Raw genomic sequence first — 23,470 nt, 5'->3', positions numbered from 1 at the left:
AACCAAATTTTTATTTGTTTTGGAAGATAGATTAAAACATAACTTGAAATATTAAATATTGTAGAAAAAGTTAAATTCTTTTCTAAAAATATGGATAACTTATAAAATATTTTTAATTGTTCATGTTACTATAACTTCAATAGAATGGAAAGTTTTATAATTAAAATTAATAATTTTTTGTGTTCAAATGTATTTCAAGAGAGATTGGAGTTATATCATCAATTGAAAAGGATTATAATGAATGTTTACACTAACTATCATGAATGTTCAAATACTTCAAAATGATATTGTTGTTAATTTGTATTTCAAGAGACCTATTATGAATGTTTACACTAACTAATGAAAATTATACTCATCCACGCCACTTCCACCGCATTTTTCTACTCCAAGCCCTACCTTTTGCACAATCACAAGATATAGAGATTTACATTTAACTCATGTTCTTCAATTGACATTTGTTGTATTAATTTATATATCCAATGCATCCCTGTTTCATTTTTAGTTTGATTTTGTAATTTCGCTATTTTTAATTAATTGGCTTTACCATTAAAGTTGCTAAATAAGTATTGAAAACTTCATAAATTTTTGGTCGTCAAGATTTTGTATGAAAGTTGCTACCAAAATCTTATTAGAGAAAAGAAAGTAAAATTTGGAAAGTAAATGAATAATTAAAAATTACAATAACTTTTTGGTAAGTTAGTTGATGAACATAAATTTTTGGGAACAATAAACCCAAAATTAATAGTTAAAGAAAAAATCCTCCAATACATCACACGATTGATTTATTTTTTAATAAAAAAAACTTATTGCTCCATTTCCTATATTTTAAAATAATATTACTTTGGCTTAAATATCTCCTCATACTAAATATTAAAACTATCCTTATACAATTGGTACAAGGCGTAAATTAACTTTGTAAAAATTAAGAGTGAATACACGCTTATTTACTTTTAGATTAATTTTTTAGAAGAAAAAAAACAATTGGTCTTTTAAGGGACTAAAATAGCTAATTACGTGAATTTTGTTTCTGCTTTATGTTTATATAAAAATAGCCTTTTTCAGCCGAAACACAGTTTAATTGAAACGCTAATATAAACACGAAATAGAGATATTCTGGCCTTAGGCTTAATTAATCCCTTATTACTCCGACATTTTATCAAAACTGAAGACAAATCCAATGTATCACAAGAAAGGATCAATCAGCCACGGGATGTTAACAATATTGCACACGTTGTCCACTAAAACATGCCACTTTGAATAGGCATGACCTCCAAATATTATCAATTCTAACTGTTTCAAACAAACAAATAAGAAATTGCTCGGTAATTTGCTCGTTCTACAGATTCTAAAATGTGAAAATGAACAAATGATCAGAGTTAATATGCATATCCTGATCGATCCTCTTTCATGCTGTAGCCAGCAACAACTTACAATGTCTAAGCAGAAAAATTGAGCTTCTTCATTACTTTGGCATAAGCCACTGGGACAATACCAGGTTTCCTCAACCTACGTTTTGATTTCTTTGACTGCAGTAGATACCAGAAATTCATCAATTTTAAGGACAGTAGAGATATAATTCATACAATTAAAAAGGCTATTCAAATATGCTGTAATGAGAGAGAATTTAAGAGAAGCAAAGTTAACTGTTTGGTCCCTGCCCCCACCCCTCTTTTGCTTGCTAGGTAACCGTGATGGTCTTGTAATTGATTTTAAAGATTTTAACTTGTTCAAATTCAATCCCTTGTCTTCAGTTTATAACATTGATATAAATTGGCCTTTGGTATATCGGACCCAAACTAGCCAAACTATTAAGACAATTATTTACAGTTACAATACTAGGATTCTTATTCTGGAAGCATGGGCATCCATATGGAGTGAATTGGAGAGCCAAATGCTCCCACTAAGTACAAATTCCGTATTACAGATATACATACGAGTATTTTTTGTTGCCACTGCTATGCATTTTGAATAGATTGCACAGTGTATCCTGAATTCGCCCATTGACATTTATCAACCAGCAAATATAGATAAGAATTAGAAATTCACCCATTGACTTCTCTATATGCTAGCTAATGAGAAAGAAGATAACTCCAATCTTTTTCCTACTTTTATTACACACTCACACTGATCTAAAGTCTAGACCAGGCAGAGTCAAGAGCAATAAATTGTGTTCAAATGAAGTGTTCCATACATTGTTCTTATGAAGATATTATTTTGAACTTAGTAATTAGTATATAGTTCTAAGTTCTAATTAACAGGAACTATGCAAAAGAATTTGAAGTAGTTACTAGATAGGTTAATTTTTTTTTTAAAATTAAATATAATGAAATTTATATATTGCTCAATAGACATGTAAAAGGTGATGCATATTTACAAGTGGACAAATTACAAATACTCCTTTTCACAAGAATTAATCTCATCAGTTCTTGTATACCTTGCGATCTTAAACTACTAGAGTTTTGTATGAATTGAATAACAAGGTTGACTTCTATCTTTTTGCTTTGAAAATCCTCAAATTAGTTTAGAACCAAAAAATCATATATATAATTTTTTATTATCTCTTATTTATTTATACAGACAAATTTTTATCCACATTTACTTAAATTTTTAGCCCACCAAATTTTAGTCTAATTAGGAATATTATTGAGCTAGGCTTCAAAGATGTTTGGTTTGCTTAATTTTACATGAAAACAATTTTACCACAAAATGCTCTCTCTGCGACATTATGATTATAAAATTTTCTTAACACACAATACAAGCTGTACTACAATAGAACCTGACTGAAAATATTTCCATAACATTTTGTGAGCATTTTGTACTGCAACATCTCATACCATTGTTATTTTCACAGCAGACAGCTGATGGGGGAGTTAACAATTACTATTGCAGAAACCCATGACCATGAGGCAATGGCCCACAAACATGTCAGTATCTATATCAAGTAACCATATTGTGGAGAAAAAGACTGCATGAGGAAGCTGATAGCAGTCCCTCGTAATGGTGAGCCTAGAGAAGGGTGCCAGTTGCCAACTGGCCCAACAGCTATGATGACATAAAAGGAAACATGTTATGCATAGCATACAACAACATCCATCATAGCACAAACCCAAAACAAGGGCAATGTCAAGTGAAATCATGCTGGATTGATCTATAGAGCATACACCCATGACAAATTCCAGTGCCACTTACAGGACTGCACGACTATTTTGCATTTTCAAATGTTTGCTAATACCTTATATACAAGCATACCATAATTATTGCCTCATCATCCAGTCAATTTTCACAACTGTGCATCCTGGGGAAACACAGGTTGCTCTATTTTCTGAAAATGATGAAATCCAAATCATAATCTAGTCATTAGTACTACAACTATTACAATTTCCATTTTCCAAAACAATTTCACTCCTCTGAAAGAAATTAGCCACTATTTCCTGTTATGTGTTTGGCCTATTTATTTTAAGGACTTCAGAATGTAATGTGTACTACAAATGCTACAGCCTACAGGAAACATGCTTAGGAAGGACATCAGCTGTTCACTGTGAATATAATTGAGTCAATAACTTTGTCAAAATGGGCTTTGGTCATTTATTTGCACCTCATGCATTGAGATGGAAATTTTGGCAATGAGTATGATGTGATTTATTTGGCAATTCACAGTTTCACAATGAAAGAACAATAGAATAATCAAGGATTCTAGATAAACCCCCCCAAGAAACTCACATCTCAACAAACCATTACATTGAGTTTGTTTAGATAAATTTCTCAAAAAGCACTTACAGGAGGAAAAAAAAAAGAATTAAACTTCCTTCATAAGATAAAAATACCTTATGCACCTCAAAAATTTGCATCAAAGAGCTTCTATAGAAGTTTTAGTGTGCAAGTTAATTTTAACTTGTAAGAGAAGTTTAACTCATTGTACCTCCTTATTTCCTTCTCCTATAAACACTTACTTATTAAGGAGTTTTTCGAAACAGGGTCAGAATCAAAAAATCATAAAACCTTATGAGGTGGAATAAAGAGAAAAAAAAAAAATGAACCTTGAGATGAGCATTGTGACGCTTGCCCTCCTTCCAGCGCCTGATGTTCCCATCATTCATTGTTCTGAATCTGGACTTGAAAGACCTGCTCCACCAATAGTAAAACTACTTACTCCACAGTACAAACACACAAAAAAAAAAAAAAAAAAATCCACACACACACTGAAAGGTTATAGGAGTAATGAGTGAAGACGAAACTTACGAATAAGATTTCATTTTGGTTTTCTTAACCTTGGAAACGGTTGGAGGCACCGGCTTTCGCTTTCTCTCCTTGGACGAAGCATGTCGCACTTGAACCAACTATATACAACAAATTTAAGCTGCTATCACAATCACGATCCGAATAACAACCTCAGAATATTAACATCAACTTTGTTTTTTTTTTAAAAGTTCAAAATCAAAATGCTTTAATATTTTTCAGAGTCCAAACGCAGCAGTATAAGAAGGACTTACGGAAGGGGAAGGATGAGATGCGTGGAGAGGCCATGAGGAGGAAATGAAGGAAGGACGAGAAATGCGGAAATTGGAAGCGGAGTGAAGCGGTTGCGGCGGCGGCGAGTGGTGGAGGAGACGGCGAGAAGAGGGAGGTGATAGAACTTGGCGTGATTGAACGGCGGCGAAACAACGAAGTTTCGTCAAGCTACGAAGCATGGTGGTTTCACTGATTTTGCACTCTGCACAAAACAATCGAACCAAAACCTGCGTTTCCTAAAGTGCTTTTTTCTTCTTTTTTTTCCCCTTCAATTTGGGGGTTGAGTTTTTCTTCTTTTTTTTGGCAATTCTATTTTCTGAGTTTCATGTTGAGATGAAGATGTGGGATAATTGGGCTTTGTTAGTGAAGCCCAATATGTTGGACTACGTAGCCCGCCCATGGCGTCACACCAAAAGAAAGTAGGTTCTTGAGTGCTGCTAGGTGCACCCAGCAGTTTTGTTGGTGCACCCAGCACTTGTTGTGAAAAGGCCATAATACCCCTCAGTACTTTTTTAAAAAAATAACCCTCGCCTCTCTCTCTCCCGCCCCGAGATTCTGCTTCTTCTTCCTCGAACCTTTATGCTTCTTCTTCGCGTTTCTGCTTCTTCTTCATTCTTCTTCTTCTTCTTCGCCTCCTAAGTCAATCTCAGAGTATTTCTTCTTCTTCTTGGTTGAGGAGATTGTCGCCATTGCCGCCATTGTTGTCGTGATTAGAAGGAAGGTGTCGTGGTGCATTTTTGGAGGCTTCCGCAAAGAGCAACGCTGCTGTCCATCGTCGAGGGAGCTTTGTCACCGTCCACAATCGAGTAAGCGCCGTGAACCTTTTCTTTTTCCACCAGTGTTGCCGGCGATGGCGTAAACCGCTATCTGAAAGTTGCTATGAGTTTTACGGATCACCTGATCTGTAAAACTCACAACTTCATTTTAATTTAAAAATTGCCAAATATTTGATACATTGTGTGCTTTTTTTGAAATTAGGAATTTTGATTATTAAAATCACCTCTGAATGTATGCTAAATATTTGATAAATAGTGTTATTTTGGATAATATCTACTATTTCAATTTGATTTAATGCGAATATGTAATTGTCTTTTATGTAATTGCCACTTAGAACTGAATGTGGTATCGAAAAACTGATTCAAACGCCCAGACAACCTCAGCAAATTAAGTTCAAAAGTAACATGATTAGGACAAATCCCTAAAACTTGATCAATAGTTGATCCTTGAGAGAAAAAGGAAAATGGGAAATCATTGCTTCACCTAACTCACCTACCTAAGGAAAAGGAAAATGAGAAATCATTCGTTATCTAAGATCCTTATTTTATATAACGTACTAATATTTTTAAATTTTCTTATAATTACTATTTTTCCTCTTATACTAATGATCATGTAAAAAAATGTATCCTAAAATAGTTAGTATTTAACTTTTTAATATATTTATAATATTACTGAAATGATCAATTATAAAAATAAAAAATAAATTAATGATGATAATATTAATTTTATAAGATTATTATTATCTTTTATCTATTTACTAATTTTTATTAATATATATAAAATAACCTTAAATAATAATTATAATGGGACTCAGTAAGTATTTTAATATCATCTAAAAAAATATATTATAATATCATCGTATGCAATAAATGTTATTTTATATAAAATTAATTATTTATAATAAATCAATATTTATAAATATATTATAATTATTAAAATAAATAAATATATTTAATTATATTATAATTAATAAAATAAATATCTTTAAATGTATAAATTATATTTTAAATTTGTAATAAACAATTACGGATCAAGTTGATCGGAAGAATATTATGGATCAACTTGATCCGAAAGTTAGCGTCTCACTCTTACGGATCAACTTGATGCGTAAGAGAATTCCGAATCAACTTGATCTGTAAGAAACTTTCGGATCAAGATAATCCGAAAGTTTCTTACGGATTAAGTTGATCCAGAATTCTCTTACGGATTAGGTTGATCCATAAAAAGTAAGTCAAGAGTATTTTTTATCATTTATGAATTTTGCCGGATGCACTTAACAACAGATTTTTGTGAGCAGGATTTAAAAAGTGATGGTTTTCGGAATTCAGTTGCAGATTTTGCAGAGAATTATTGCTTCTCGTCAAAGACGTTGAATATAAGGGCCCTCGCTCTTCCAAAGTAGCAGACTAGCAGAGGAGACTGGAGAGAGTATAATTGAATAATAAATCAAAAGTACTTTTCAATATTAATTTAATTAAAATATACTCTAATGTCTGTATCCAAAAAAATATACTCCAAATGTAAATTTTTTTATTATCATTTAACTATTGATTATTATGTTTTTTATATCCGTGTGAATTAAAAATAGATATAAAAAATTTAAAATAACTCAAGTATTTTATTCAACCAATTCAATTAAATTCCTTAGTATTTATAAATTATTATGTATGATAAATCTATTAATTTTTGTAATAGTTACTTTTAAAATTATATTTAAAAGAATTTTTTTATTAGTTGTAGCTTAAAAACTTTACAATGGTATGAAAATTATTAAACTCTAAAATAAATAATTTATCATTCACACATAGTAGTATATATTTAACTTTCTATGGTTTATCATACCTAAAGTTCGCATAATTAATTAAGATATTTATTATTAACATGATACTTTGTCAATCACATTTTTCTTTTACTAAAATTTATTGAGACTCGTGATGAAATAATATGAATGTTACTAATTATTTAATGAAATAAACTTGTAATTTTATATTTTAAAAAATGTTTAATCAATAGTAATAAATAATGTATTTAAAAAAATGTGTTAGATAATGTACTGCATACTAAAGTTCTTTTAGTTTCTTGCTAGACAACTACCAAAAAATATGTTACTAACAATCCTCACATGATTAATTAATGTACATCTAGGTAAAATCTTTTTTATAGTATTAAAAGTTATCTTTCTAAGCAATCATGTTATAGGAATCATAATCATAATACTAAAAATTTTATAATGATTTTGATATGTTTAAAAAATTTCTAAAAATATTTAGGCTAAAACTTTCTCGCCTTAGGAGCACCCCATGAGAATATTTTATTAGAAAACGCAGTTAAGAAAAAGTCACGAAGATGTAAATTTCTGAAAGTTTTTTTTCTTAATATTTCGTACTACATTTAAGTATTTAACTTCATCTTAAAATTCCTCTATGAAATGCCCCGTATGTTTAATATTTATTCCTTATAATCTTACAAGATAAAACTTTAACTCTTTATAGTTTTATTGTATCTAATCTTTAATCATAAGAGTTTTATTTCATTCTCCTCAAGTTTTGATATTCCCTCGTACACCAACCCGTTTAACAATGGTATATTTGAACCTAAAAAATATTTAAATGTCACGAATGAAGCATATAATAAAATTAGGCAATTTGCATGAGCACGCACGTAGATTTATAGGCAGAAATGATGTATAAGAGAAACAAATATGACAAAATACTAAGACAGTTACACAAGCCAGCAGCAGCAGCACCCAAATCCTCAACAGAGACCAAACATCATATGCATGCACAACAACAGTAAAACTAACTACCAGAATACATCTAAAAATCAATCATAAAAAGAAACCTTATAATACTACTCTTGCATGCATTAACATCATTTTGCAAAGAATCATATGACCCACAAGACAACAACAATAATAATCTTCTTCATTTTCCAGTTTCCATTATTCAAACGCGTGCAGATTCCTTAGAATCCAAGCCAGGCAGCACAGCCGAACTTCTCTCGCATTCATCTCTAACGTGCCCCGCAGCAACAGCACCACCAACATCACTGATGTTCCCGAAAAGCAGTACCACAATTCCAGCAATGGCAGTGCAAAACGCAACTCCAAACGAGGTCCTAACTCGTCCCGGCGCGACCGACCCCACCGTGAACCCCACGCACAGCCCTGCAGCTCTCATCCAAGCATACCAAATGGAGAACGCACCTTCTTTGCCAGAGGGAGCACAGTCCAACACCAAGAGCCTTCCAAAAGCGTATAAAATCCCTGTGGCTGTGCTTTGAACTGCACCAAATAGCACCAAGTGGCCCCATTTCCAGTGACTGTGGCCGTAGTAGAATCCAAACCCTGATGACAAGAGTGACAAAAGAAACCCCACAATTTGCATCTTCACAGAATTCATCTTGATCACGTGCAACAAGGGTTGTAGCAGTGACAAAGAAACAAGAGGAAAAAGGAAGTAGGTTAGCCAGAGATAGAGCAAGTGCAGTGGCTTAATGCAGAGTTGTCCCACTATGAAAATAACTCCTCCAGTGAAAATTGACATGGTGGTGAATGAGGAGAGGAAAACCCCTGCAAGGCCTCCAATTGCATGAGGGTACTTGAAGATGGAGAAAGGGTGGAGCCTTGAGGAGAATGAGATGGAATCAGTGGTTCTTCCTATGGCTGTGACAATGTGCAAAACCCCAACAAGCCAAATTAGGCCACTGAAGATTGAAACAACCCAGAGACTCATCACGTCGCGGTCGTTGTAGTTGAGTTCCCGGAGCATATGGTATGTGAATGATGAAATTAAGGCTGCTCCGAGGCATCCAGCCGCCGTGGCATGGAGGGAGAGCCTGCTGGAGACTGCTTGCCTGATGGAGAATTCGCTTCTTTTTAGGGTTGGTCCTGTGAAGCAGCGGATCATGAGGCCTAGGTGGTGGGTGTGAGCAGCGCTGGCCACCGTGCTGGCCGCGACAATGCCGGCAATGTAGGGAATGAAGATGGCTGTGACCTTGAAGAAGCCTGCAGGAAGGCAGAAGAACACTCCAATGCCTGTGGCTGCTGCTGTGATGAGCTTTGGGAAGTGGCCATCAAGGTGGAAGGAAATGAAGCCAAGGATTGGAGCAGCCAGGGCTAGTCCTGTGGCCCAAGCAATTGATGTCCACTCCAGAGCAGAGAAGTTTGATGCACCACTGGTTCTTATGGTGTGATTTGTCAGTTTGCTATACCTGCAATTGATTCCACCACACATCTCAACTTTGTTACTACATGTTTTAATTTTAATTTAGATTACACTTTAATTTTCAATGCACCTTCAGTGTCAACTAATAAAAAATGGTCATTGATAGAACTTTTCAGATAATTGTCAACAAACTTATCATGCATGACAATCTGGCATTAGATTCTTTAAATTAACTAGTAGCATCATTGTTCGACCAAATGTTGTCTTAATATGTTGACATAAGGAAGAAAAACACCTTATACAGAAAGTGGATAATCTATTTATTCTTTAAATTAGTAGTAACTACTAGTAGCATAACTATTTGTTCAAATGTTGTCTTAATATGTTGGCACAAAATATCATGCTCATGCACACATAAACTGCTTGCTGTTTATGGGAATGCTGCCATGGTTTTAATTGGAACTTTGGGAACATGCAAATGCACATGGAGAGGACTATTTGCATAGTGAATACTGTATCTTTGTTTAGTTCCTGTAGTTATATAGTAATCCTGCAGTGAGTACATTAAGGCTGTGTTTGATTTGTGTATTGTACACGAAGAAAAAATCCCTTAATTCTTAGTGCAAGCACTTTTGTTTAGAAAAAAAAAAAATTACAAACATGAATGGATAATAAAGTATAGAAACAGTTTCATGCTGTCGGCACTCTGAATTGTCGTTAAACTGGCTATCATATCATAACCAAAATAAGCTAACTACCGACAATGACTTGAGTTAAATTTGAATATTTTGCTTAACGGTTGGCTCAACGCTTCAAAAGCCAAAAAAGAATTCACGTTTACGCGTTATTAAAGGTGCATACTTTCTTATATTATACTCTTATTTTTAATGTGAAATTTGTTACTATAATGTATGTATAATACTACAGATCTTCGATGTAAAGAAGTGACGAGTGTAAATAGTGTTTTTTAGAAGTTAATAAAATATAGTTAAGTGGAGTAACCCGACATACAATGCATAATTTTACCGTTGTTGTGGATAATATCATGTATATCTTAAAAGTTTAAAAGGTGACTGATGACTTTTGGGAGAGTCCGACAAACATTTTGATACTCCCGAGGAGGAAAAGCATAGATTTTTACTCTCTCTCTTTCTCTCTCTTGTTTTGGCCAAGAATACAAGGGCATGGCTATGGTTTGTTTTTGTGTTGTACATCAAAGGTCGACATGGAAACATAGTTAATAAATAGGGTTGATGTCCGATGGGTAAATGAAGTTGCTTTGAAAAAGGAATCTTAACTCTTGAGTAGAGTAAGAGTAAAGTAGAATTGTAAGAAAGCCACAAAGGACACGGCTTTTCATGATGGCGAACTATAGTGGAACCAAACGGCTCAAAAATATTATTTTTTTTCTCAATAAAAAAAGTTAAAAATAATGGAACCCTATGCTCAGTTTGTCACGCTGCCTAGTTTTTAAAACCACAAAAACCCTTTTTTTCCCCTACTTAATCAACTCTCATAATACCATCCATGGCCACTAGTCCACTATAACAACCTTTCCAAAAAAAAATTGCAACACCCAAAACGCCAAAACATGTAAACTAGTCTGGATCAAGACCACAGAAGAAAAAACACACAGTAACCAATTTTTTTCCCCTTAAAAAATGGTAGTTAGTGGCGCTATTACTAGTTAAAAACAAAAGAACCTTGAAGATGTTGAAAATAATTAGCAAAAAAATAAAAAATGAGAATGTGGACTTAGACGACTTACAGATGAAATTCCTTTTGTGAGCAGTGCTTGGTTGGGTGGTTTTTGTTCCATTCCTGAAGTGAATCTGCAGCAGGGAGAGGCTGTAGCTGACTGATAATGAGAGGGAACACAACAGGAACAAGCACAGTTTGAACAAAGTAGAAGCAAAACTCATAAAGGTACCACCCCATAACCTCAAACCCTGAGGGCTTCTCTCCCACTTCCTCAGTGTACCCATTATAAGGCTCTCTAGCCCTCAAAATTTTCATGGCACTGTTGTGTATGTCTGGCCTAACCGTGGTTCCTTTTCCACCCTCTTGCACCACTCCTGGTGCTCCTCCTTCAGCTTCAACCGTCACCTCTTTCATCACTTTGTTTGAAGGCAGAAGAAAAATAATGAAGAGACACAGGTAGGTGTCAGAGAGAGAGTAATGGCTGAGGAAAGAGGAAGAAGAAAAAAAAGAGTGGAGTTGGAAGTTTAACACAAAGGTGACACTAGGGAATATCTAAAGGGTGGGTTGGGTTTGGTTTGGTTTTGTTTGTTTGGTGTGCAACTGTACACAGCTGGGGCTAATGAAACTTTCTAGGGCGTGAAACGGCCTTGTTTTAGTGAAAGTGTGTAGTATAGTATATATTACTATAATTTTGCTACCCTTACTTTATTTTGTCTCTTGGGAATTGATAATAAAAAATATCGCCACACTGAGACGTTACGAAAGAAGGAAACGTCGCTACAGTGCTCAGTTTTTGGGTGTGGAAAGGATTGCTATTTATAAATTTCATTTAAGAAGGACACTAATTGGTCCAAAGCTGGTCCAGTTGGTAATAGTATACAACTAATTAAAATCTTATAAGAGTATGTCAAAACTTTTTTTTATACGAACACGAGTTTGTATATGTTGTTAAAATGAATAATTACATTATATTATGTAAGTATCTTTGTAACAATCATTTAAATCTTGAAACCTACTTGTAAGCATGTGCATGATTGGCTTCATTCCAGCATCAACAATAGTAATAAACTAGGTGAAATCTTAGCTGCCTGTAACAATAAGCTCAGACTCATTACAAGTTCATATGTGAATTTAGCCTGTAGATAAGTAAATTAAGTTGTTCATGCTCTCTCAAGGATTTTTTTATTCTATACTAATCCACGACATTTTTATTATCTTTCAGATTATATCAATGCTTTGCTTAATTACAAGTGAAATTATATGAGTTAAGTATAGTATAAGAAATTTTTTTGAAACCTATTTAAATTCAGATGAACTCTCAATATCTAATTCAATTAAATTTTTATTTATGAAAAAAATATAATATAACAGTTATCTTCTTTTATTTTTACATTTTTCTATATGTATGAGCCTGAGATTAAATCTCAAATAGTATTTTTAATAAATAAAATTATTTGTCGATGATGTCATGCGATGGTAATAACTTTTATCTATACTATGGTGTAATCCAAAGCATATACGAACGGCATTACTCAGGAAAAATGAAAATGTATTTTTTTCTTCTAACTTTTTCGAATAATTGATGTAACCCATAAATATATGAGCTGCATACTGCATGTTATTGTTATTTGGACATATTGGTTATTGGATGCTCAACCAGCGGCAACAGGTTTGTTCGTTGCAAATTAAAAATAAATGTTGTGATGTCTTTTACCTTGTTAGATTCTGTCACCTTGAGAAAAGTTACAATACAAGTATTGAGATACTCTCGAGTTACATATATAATTTAACAAGTCACACTAGGTGCGTGCTTGCAGCAAAATCTATTTTAATTTCTAGCAACGTCTATATAATAATAGTAGTTAAATACCACCATGTTTGTATGTTTGTTGGTTTATTATTTAAAATTAAATTCACACATCGTAGCACACGTTTAAATGTACAATATGGTTAAAATTAATTTAATTATGTATTTTTTTTCTTAATTCTCAAATTCATTAGGAAACAGTGATTATAACTAATTTAATGTTCAATTAAAAGATAAATAAAATCTAATAAAAAAATTAATAAAATTATAAATTTAAATCTCTCCACTAACAAAAACTAATAAAATTAACAATTAACATTTATCAATAAAAAATATAATAAATAATTATTTATGTTAATAATTAAAATTTAATATCATTCAAATAATTCAATCTTTAACTTCAACCATATTAATAATTTGTCTTAAATCATTTGAATAATTTAATTATGTATACATTCAATAAATTTTGAATTAACTTTATACACTTGCGTGTTGTCGTGTTGCTTGTTCCGTACTTTATGAATAAACTAAACTGAGTAACTGACATTTAAGCGGTGGAAATATCCATGTTATGTACCCTACAGATTTCTCATCAAACGGTCAAATTAATAACCTGGCTTATATACTTACTGGATTAAAGTGTTTTGACTTGTACACGGCTTAGTAACTTTTACGAAACTCATGTAACAAACAAAAAAAGAAAAATAAACTTTTACGAAACTCAATCACAAAGTCTGGCCATAAATTATAAGGGATATTAATGAAGATTGCCCCAAGAAAAAATATTCAATATTAAGCCTTCGTTTAGTGAAAGAGACATAGAGTAAAAAAAATAAAGTGAAAATAAAAAAAGTAAATATATTTGGTAGAAAAGAAATAAGACCTAAGAAAAATTTATTGTATGAGGTTCAGAAATAATTTTTATTCTATTTTTATCTATTTTTAATAAATTATTTGTCTATTTTTTATTTCTTTTAAACCAAATACATTTATTTCTCACCTATTTTTATTTATTTTTCTATTTTTATACACCATATTTTTATTTATTTCTTTACTTCCTACCAAACATCTAAAGGACAAACGTTTAAACTATGTATAAGGTTGCCATTTTATACGCCTAAGGTACAATATAATACAAGACAATGCTCACGTTATAGATAATTTTTTATTGTATATTATTTGATGGATAATGAATATAATATAAACAAAATAATGTGAAATCAACTTTAATGTCATTTTTTATATTAATTATCATATTACAAATCAAATTAATTATCTAAATATAATGAATATGGGTAATAACAATAATAATGACAATGGTGATGATAAGTGATATAGTTGTGGTGACAATAATAACAATAATGATAAAAATGATGATGGTAGTGACGACATAGAAAAGCTCTAATGTCAACATAAACATGAAGGTATAGAAAACAATCATTTTTTTGTTTTAACCCTCCCATTCATCATGAAAAAAGGATTTTGACTAATCCAAAATTCGATCAGAAGATAAGTAGAGTCTAACAAAAAATTATAATATATATAAAGTTATTTTCAACTCATAATAAGAAAGCTCTTTGAATTTGTTTGTTGTTCAACCCTAGAAGTTGAGTTATGATAGCAAACTATAATCGTACAAGAAAATCTAAAAAAGATATTGAGATTCTTAAAATATTTTCACAAATATTTTTTAAATACAAGATAAAAAGGTGAGTGTATCATCCTATAATGATTTTTTTATTATTTAGAACTTAATTGGACACAACTCATTTTTATAATATTTTCAACTCCCTTAGTGTTATAGAAAAAAAATAAAGAATAAAAGAAAGGAAATAAATAGAATTTTGTCTCATAACCTAAAATTATGTCTAGTCATTGACAACAACCAAAAAATCTACTAAAATACACATCTACAAGTACCACATGTTAAACTAACACAAGTATTATTTTCCAAATCCTTTTTACATTTCAAACAGGTATTCTTTTATCTTCTCTCTAGTCACTTAACACAAGTATCCTATTAAAATTATAAGAGATATAAATAATTAGCCACTTAACACAAGTATCCTATTAAAATTATAAGAGATATAAATAATGTTAAGTGAATGTAGTCTTTATCTTAATATCATGGATTCTTATTATGTGTTTTTTGTAGTTAATTTATTGACTCTTGAGACTTATATAATAAAACTTAAAATAATCATTAAAAGTTATTCTTCGATCTTTAAAATATAAATGTTAAAAGTATTAAATATTATTTTTACTCTTCCATGCATTTTTTTTTATTTATAAAAATCAAATACAAATGATTTATAATAACTCACATGTTTTACTCTTACCTCCTACACATATTTTAACTGATCTCTTTTTATCTCTTCTTTTTGTACTTTTCATGCATGGTAAGTGAGGAGAAGTATCTATCTTTATGCTTGAAGTATGCCGAGTTTTCTGAATTACTGTCTTGTCACTCCATTTTTTTTTTCATGTCTTTTGAAGTATGAGAGTAGATCAACTTTAAAGTTCTGCTAAAGACAGAGTTTTAAACTTCTCATATACACTTCTTCGCTAATATCACATGATATTTCTTGAAATATCTTGTTGTCTCCTTATTAGACAAATTCTTCCAAATGAAGCTTTGTGATGAGTCGATAGATGAAGCTTGTAAAATCCAACATAGAAATAATTCATTAGTAAGGCGAATTGTGAGGATGAACTGTAATACAAGGAGATTATTAGTCTTTATCAAGAATATCCAGTCTTATATTTTTTTATTGTTATCATTGAAACTAAGGGTTAGATCATCTTAGTGAAAAAAGAAAAAAAAACGCTAGTAACAATAAAAAAAAAACATTAATCAACATTGCTCTATTTCATTCGAGGGTAATTAAATTGAGATTTTTATGGTATCATTGGGATAAAGAAACCGCTGCACACTCTGTTTTGAGTTGTTGTTTGAGGCCTAGACATTGATCACACATTGTGTGACTAAATCAGAATAAAATGATGGTGATATGCATTCTTTCTTTATCTTTTATTATTTTGTTATATCCATATCAATCTTAAATCGTTTGCATTTAATTTTATAATTTTATTGTTGTCTCTTATTGAACCCAAATAACCAATTCATCCCGTCTTCATTCTTTCGATTGGCGTCAAAGCTCAATTTTCTAAAAGGCCTAACAACTTGAGTAATTGAACCTTTTAGGTTTAATGATAAGAATTTGATGAACTCAACCATCATTAAAACTTAAAAAAGACAGTCCACTGTAAGACCTCCATACTTTGATGGTATTAACTATATACCTACTGAAAGAAGTGGATGATATTCATTCAATCTGTAGACCAGAAAACTTCAGCCTGTGATAGAAAAAATGGTCCAAATATTCAAAACCAAGGTTGATGGCATAAAGTTGGAGAAAGTAAATAAGATATATATGAAGGTACTATTGAAGTAAAAGAAGCAAACTGATGTGCTAGTGATTATGAACGGTTATAACTTATAATCATACTATAAGTAAATTAAATACTTCTAATTGGTGTTATGATAATTAATTCACAGGACGAAAACATCAACCCATTTATACTTACTAGTTGTTATCCATTGGCATTGATAAAAAGTTTGGCCCATTGACGGATACCTTAATTTTCTTGGAGACACTTTGCATGGACAAAAAAACACTCTCCTAATTTATTAATTAATAAGTATATCATTTTATTTTATGTTTAATATTTTATTTTGTCTTATCTTGTTACTCTTTTTATAATCATTTTTTTGAATAAATATTTTTTCATATCCACCTAATCATATACGTAAAGAACAATGTTATCTATTAATCATTCCTTTTTTTATAATCATATGAAATAATATGTGTTGTCAAATTCTCCATTTTAGCAAATTAAATTTAATCCCAAAATCAAAAAGTAGTGAAATTATCGGTTTATTACACAGACAAACACATTAAATATATAAATGTATTTAAATATATGACCAAATATTTAAGTTGAAAAACAGATTATAATATAAGTAACGAGTAATGACAGTTATCTTTAGCTTGGTGATGGTACGCAAAATCCACAATGATTTCAAATCCTTGACTTTGAGACTGGTTTTCAATAATGCTGTTTTGAGGGTATATATATTGCCGTACCAGACAGAGTACTAGCTTAACGGTTAACCTGGTCCGACTGGGAAATCTAGTCACAGTTAGTTTGATATTCATGCTAGGTAATCCTTGTTTCGTCTCATCAAAAAACTTAATCATGTTTCCAACCAGCGTGTTTTGAATACTAGAATCAATTATGAAAAGAAATTGAGTGCGAAGGGTCCCTTTGGTGGGCTCTATGTTGGTGCATACGGAACATAGTGCATGGTTCACTCTAGACGTACTTATTAACCATTCTTTACTGTTTAGTGTTGGTTGGAACGTGCATTAGTGGCCATTCCCTCATTATTTCATCTTTCAAAAACATTGTCTGGCCTGTCATTACTTCTTTTAGAGTTGGACTCTACATCAAAGTGAGGTTAAATGCATGCCTAATAAGTAACTAATTATTTGACACATTACTTGGCACTACTAGACCTTGTCAACCTTCCCTTGAGCGGGCCAGCCAAAGAAAGCCCCATTTGGGAGTCCCAAAGCTAATGTGTAGGTAGTACATGTGGAAGAAAAATTACTTGTGCTATTGAAGCACTTGCATCTCTTGACTAAGGATTTAGGGTTTAAGAATGAAATTGCAAATGAAAATATTACTTTATTCAAAATGGATTAAGTGTGTGTTTCATTTGCGTTTAAAAGTCTTTAAATGGTAGTTTGTGCATTCCAAAACCGCAAATGTAGAAAGAATCAACTTATGTTATTGGAGCCAACCTTCATTACATTATGCTCGACATAACTTGTTTGCATACACACCATAATCCAGTATTAAATAGAAGTTCCTGAACCTCCTAGGTATGCCAAAAGTAAATATTGAACTTTTTAAATATTTCCATCACGTTTGTGATCATGGATGGATTAAGAGATCATGCAACAGAACGATAAAAAGAAATAAGCAAATTTAACACCTATAATGCATTAATTAATAAATTTAAGAATAGCATGCTTTTATATAAAAATTAAAACGCGCGTGCACAGTTATAGATGAATATAATCATATAAAGTTCAATCTTGTCATGAGTTGGTGGTAATTTGTGGAGATATTGCAAGAAAGTGCCAGCTTATTGTTAATAGTTAAATAGTAGCAGGAATAATGCTAAAAAGTATACGATGACCTGTTACATGTAAACACATTATTGACACTTTTTTTCTTAAACGAAAAGCCACAACTCTTAACCGTTCGGATCCCATATACGCATGGGCTACATCACTCCTTTCTTTATTTCACGTTCATATTTTCCTTTTTTTTACATTATATTAATTATCACGTCTACATTTTTCTCATTTCTTTCTCTCGGTGTATATTAGGACCAGGTGTCTATATGGAGTATGGACAATTTTTGTATGTTAGAAAAGTAATGATATATATCACATACCTCAGTAACACATTTTCTCTCTTTATCTCACTTATCATATTTATATACTTTTCTCTCTTATGAATTATTTTGCATGGTAAAAATGGGTGTAGAATTACCAATGCTAGCTGGACTGATCAAAAGAACTTTGATCAATTTCTCAATGGACTGCTCTTTCGGGATTTCATTTTTCCAATACGTCAATGTCTTAGATGTGGTGAAGGGTTAGAAAAATATTGTTTCACATGTTTCCAGCTGAAGTTGTTGAGTCATGAGTGGGCTAGCTGGGCCTGCTAATGTTGTGCAAGTAGAGAGTAGCGACTAATAGTGCAGTAAACTATTTATCAAATAAGACATGTTAATCACCTTGTGCCGCTCTTTGATTGAATATTATTTTTGCTAGTTATATGCAGCACGTCTCATATGTCTAATCCTGTGTCATTTATTACCAAGAAGTACTGATGTAGAGTTGTTTAGTAGTTTCAAATTCTAGTCTTTCATATGTAATTGTGTTAAATATCGAGAAAATAGTTTTTTTGGCTAAAAGTGATTTAACTCAATTCAAACATGATTGCTTTTAGTAAAAATACATGTGGTTCATAATAACAATAATAACCCTATATCATTTGCTTCAAAAGTAACTATTTTAATTTGCAAACATAATTTTTTTTATCAGCAAATATTAATTTTTTAGAAATGTCAGTGAGAAAATTCAAACTCACCATCTTTTCTCCTCCCTTTTCCCATAAGTCCTCCTTTTTAACCAGTGTATTAACCTTATATCTTTGTTTGCCATGTATGTGTAAGGAGGAAACCTGGTTGGAAAGGGATCGCTTGCCCCAGGGATCTGCTAATTTTGCTACTCTATTTACCATACATTTTAATTAAAAAGCATTTACTAATTACTAGCCCAGTTAGCAAAAACTGTGTTATGGTAAAGATGCTGGTAATGTTTTCAACTTAATTTTCATAGATAAGCAATTTCGAAATGATATTGCTTATTGAATTAAATACTACAGCTCCCTCTCAATCAGATCGTTGAGGAGTGTTAATGCAGATGAAAAACTTCCATTGGCTATTATCATATGCTGAGGGATATAAATATAAATCCAATTAAGGATATATTTAGGAATAAGAAACATTGTACAGATCTTATTGAGTCTTAATTGGATAAGCACTTGCACCGTGATCTCCATGAAGCTGCTTATGATTTTAATTCTTGCTTACTTTTTATGGTGAGAATTTGTTTGAGAAGTCGGATATCATGCATGTCCATGCAAATGGGCTTTTTAATTTGCATACAGCCAAAATCATTTGTGATAAATTGATGATCCATTGAAAGTTATTGTAAGACATACAGTTGTATAGAGAACGTATTGCCAGTTTTAGTGACAAAACGGCTTTGAGTGTCCACAAGAAATTCACTGCTTCCTGGTAACTGGTAAGCACTATATTAACTTGGTGTAATACTATTCTTCTTACTCAGTTTTTACTGCAATTTATATACATACACTTATTTTTTTCTATTTCTCTTCATCACATTACTTGTCTTATCTCACACTCCTCTCTTTTCTTTCCTATGTAGCTTTCTCCTCTGTCTCTTCTTCACATTACTTGTCTTATCTCACACTCATCTCTTTTTTTTCCTATGTAGCTTTCTCCTCTGTTGTATAACATGTAACAAACTGAAGTAAAAGTAGCCTTTCTTCTTATTATTTTTTATCACAATTTAAAAACATATGTACGGCTGTTTTTCTGATTAAACTGTCAGTTGCTTTAAATTTAAAATGTATAATGATAAATGTCATATGGTTTATTATTGCTTATAAATAGTACAAGTATAGTTACAGTCAATATAAAAGTTTTTATATTATTATTCAATATATATATATATATATATATATATAAAAGATAAGTTTATTAACTTTTATAAAAATCATCTTAAAAGACATATTTATCAAGATTTCCAATTGAATTGATAGTGTAAATTTGACCATATACATTAAACTCAAATATATAGATACATGGTGGAAATTGTTTGGGCATAGTGCTCCAACTTTGTTAAAGAGTGATTCGAATATGTTCAACTGCCTATATGGGATGTGAGTGGAACTGGAGCTTCTTTAAGCGTATTCGTTCAAAGAAAAGGAACAAATTAGAGCATCAAATACTTAGTCTCCTTTGTTTGTCGCGTATATATTATATTCCTGTACTTTAAAAGATCAGTACATGCAGATTGCTTTTCACAATTCCTTTTGTTACTTTTGACAATTTCTTTAGCATTTTTTGGATGTAATATTTGAATAATTTGTTCTAGGCTCTACCACAAGATTAGATCATATGAATGCATTTACAAGCTTGACTTTTGATTGGTAGAAGAAGAACTGAAGAATAACCTCTTGCGTTTGATAATGATTATAGCATTTGGCAGTGCAGAAGATGGTGAAGTTGAGTTTGGGCCTATTGATGCCCTTTGACCCAAAGAAGTATGGGTTTTTCAAAACATAGTCCCTAAGTTAAAGGACAATTCTTAGGAGTTAGGAGAGTATTGCTATGGAGAAGAGAAAACAATTTAATGAAAAGGAAATTAAAATCATAATAACAAAAAATGGCCTAATTATCAGCATCACTGGAATTGTTTTATGCAGATATGATCATAAGGTTTCTGCTTTAATTTCTCATCTATGTTGTTTTTGTTGTCTTACCCAGCATTTTTATTTATCTAAATAGTCAAGATGGATTCTGCATAATGTTAAACTTGTGTGCTATCATGAAGGTTCTCAAATGTAGCACTAACATTAGATATTTTTCTTGCTGCCTTCAGAAAAAAAAAACTTGTATTCAAATGAGCTGCCTATAGAAAAGGCCTACTATAATTAAGAAAAGTTAATTTGTCAACTTTCGAAGAAACAGCCTATGGTGTTGGCATGCGATTTTGAACACTTTCCCATCATGATGACATTGTAGCCCAACAGAACATGTGATCCATAGTAGATTGGATTGCCATGCCTAGTTGTCATGTAGCATCATACTGTATAATATTGCCTGCTCTTGTGTAATTCACCACATGATTTGTCATTTTGTAAAATAAGAGGAAAACCAGAGCAAAGTGTTATTTCTTACTTAAATTGTTTTTAGAGTTTAAAAAATACTTTCAATTTGAAGTTAAAAATTATATTAAAGATTTAAATTTAAAATTGCTTAATCATTCTTTAAGATTATAAGTTTAAAAATAATTTCCTTAAGTACTGAATTTATGTATCTTCAAATTTGAAATAAAGGAAAAAGAGTAAAAGTCAAAAGTTTTTGATTTTTTTTAAAGGTTCTTTAATGTTTTTTTAAACAACTTATTTTAACTTTTTAAAATTTTTTATTAAGTCAAATTTCTCCTTTTAAGGAGAAGAGAAGAAAAATACACTATCTAAATGTAAAAAGGGAGACAAACTAAACTAGCAAAGGATATGTGGAGAGAATAGTTAATACTCATTATATTAATTGCTTGTTAAATAATTTTGATTAAACTTTTAGTAAAAGCTTAGGTAGCCAGGAAGAGTTTGTCCCGAATGAAAGGAATTGTCACAAGCTCAGATAAAGGAAGAATCACTAGCAAACTTTTTTCGATTCTTATGGTAGAGTTTCGAATCTGCAATTAACTCGTCATAAATATAATTTAACTTTTTTTAGCAAGAATTCAATTAATCATGGGATAAAGTAGTGTAAGAGATATTTCTTGTGCGTTTGAAGGTAAGACGGACCCAAAGAACAAAAGGAATAAAATCTAGGCATTAAAAAATGGACAGAAGACGATAAAAAGGGAGTAAAAAAGACAGAAGAGAACATAAAATGTTAGATCTTGAAGGATTATCAGCTCTTCACGGACTAAACAATCTTTAAACCAAGCATATGCTACTATCTTGCATAGTTGGACACTATTTTTAGTAGTGAAAATTTCATCGTGATCCAACTAAACAGAAGTTAATAATCCTTTACAATGATGGACACATACACTTAGAGATTAAAATATGAAATTATAAAATTAATAATTATAATTTTAACACTTATGCAATTTATTATATATATAAAATTTCAATTTCTTTTTTCATTACATATTTTTATCACCATTTCAATTGATAATTTTAAAATTAATGTTTATAGTTTCGTGTTTTAACATATTCCTCACTTTACTGATACAAAAAAAAAAATTCTTCACTTTAAAAGGTTCCTAAAACATTAGATCGGGTATATGTTTAAAATATTAGATGGGAACAACTTCTATGTTATTGGACCACCTTACACAAATTCTCTACCTAAATTTAACATAGTATTTGGGATAAAACAGAACAGAACAGAACATTATTTTGTTCTTCTTTCTCACACATTTTCTATAAAATCACTATGTACCATTTTTTTAAAAAATTCAATCATGTTTTATTTTATTTATAAAACTTGTTAAATATAAAATAAAAATTATGCCTTTTTTATTCACTCTCTGTTAAAAAGAGGGTCAATGGGTCATCCACAGATTTTACTAAATAATTTTCTAAAAAAATATATCAAGTTAGATAGAATTTCTCTTCTTATAGTACATCTCCAACCTCTACTCCTTCATCGAAGAAGAAATATTCTTCCGTCATCATCCTTAATAAATCAGGCTTTTCTGTTATTTTTATGCTGCCCATTTAAAATAATATTGTATAACATAATTATATTAATATTTAATTATGAACCCGTTTCATAAAAATTATATAATTTTGAAGAGACAACATAAGGAATAGAAGAGAAGTAAGTTCATCCTTAACAGAGAAATTGAAACGTGTTCATTTGGTGGGCTCCACTTCCCTCTCCCTCCTATCCAATCCATGTGACCCTTAAACTCTAACGTGACCTTCCTTCTTCCTTTTGGATTCTCGTCATTCAATTTTTGGGCCATTTCTCTTTGGCCCGAATCTTCCACGCTGGCATCCACGTGTCCCCGATCCCAGAACACTCACCGTTCGATCC

The 23,470-nt window shown here is 31.4% G+C and overlaps 2 protein-coding genes across 2 annotated transcripts; both read right to left on the bottom strand.

Moving 5' to 3' along the window:
- Nucleotides 1-1,119: 1,119 nt before the first annotated feature.
- Nucleotides 1,120-4,815, bottom strand: LOC114407858. Its single transcript, XM_028371137.1, has 4 exons — nt 4,491-4,815; nt 4,240-4,337; nt 4,038-4,122; nt 1,120-1,526 (listed from the first exon to the last, which is right to left on the bottom strand). The coding sequence occupies exons 1-4, from the start codon at nt 4,686-4,688 to the stop codon at nt 1,437-1,439; spliced, it is 471 nt and encodes a 156-aa protein (XP_028226938.1). The 5' UTR covers nt 4,689-4,815; the 3' UTR covers nt 1,120-1,436.
- A 3,107-nt stretch (nt 4,816-7,922) lies between these two features.
- Nucleotides 7,923-11,886, bottom strand: LOC114407849. Its single transcript, XM_028371125.1, has 2 exons — nt 11,221-11,886; nt 7,923-9,498 (listed from the first exon to the last, which is right to left on the bottom strand). Exons 1-2 carry the CDS (start codon nt 11,565-11,567, stop codon nt 8,232-8,234), a joined length of 1,614 nt encoding a protein of 537 aa, XP_028226926.1. The 5' UTR covers nt 11,568-11,886; the 3' UTR covers nt 7,923-8,231.
- Between the last annotated feature and the right edge of the window lie 11,584 nt (nt 11,887-23,470).

Source organism: Glycine soja, chromosome 1, assembly GCF_004193775.1.
Source record: "Glycine soja cultivar W05 chromosome 1, ASM419377v2, whole genome shotgun sequence".
In the NCBI taxonomy this organism is placed as follows: domain Eukaryota; kingdom Viridiplantae; phylum Streptophyta; class Magnoliopsida; order Fabales; family Fabaceae; genus Glycine; species Glycine soja.
The sequence above is the reverse complement of the archived record's forward strand: the minus strand, read 5'-3'. Positions and strand labels throughout refer to the sequence as shown.

What these genes read in the sequence shown, in the direction of transcription:
- LOC114407849 (XM_028371125.1), bottom strand. Translation starts at nt 11,567, where the DNA reads ATGAAAGAGGTGACGGTTGAAGCTGAAGGAGGAGCACCAGGAGTGGTG. An exon ending in TCACAAAAGGAATTTCATCT is followed by an intron (nt 9,499 to 11,220) that starts GTAAGTCGTCTA and finishes AATCAATTGCAG; the next exon opens with GTATAGCAAACTGACAAATC.
- LOC114407858 (XM_028371137.1), bottom strand. Translation starts at nt 4,688, where the DNA reads ATGCTTCGTAGCTTGACGAAACTTCGTTGTTTCGCCGCCGTTCAATCA. An exon ending in CATCTCATCCTTCCCCTTCC is followed by an intron (nt 4,338 to 4,490) that starts GTAAGTCCTTCT and finishes TGTTGTATATAG; the next exon opens with TTGGTTCAAGTGCGACATGC. An exon ending in GTCACAATGCTCATCTCAAG is followed by an intron (nt 1,527 to 4,037) that starts GTTCATTTTTTT and finishes TATCTACTGCAG; the next exon opens with TCAAAGAAATCAAAACGTAG.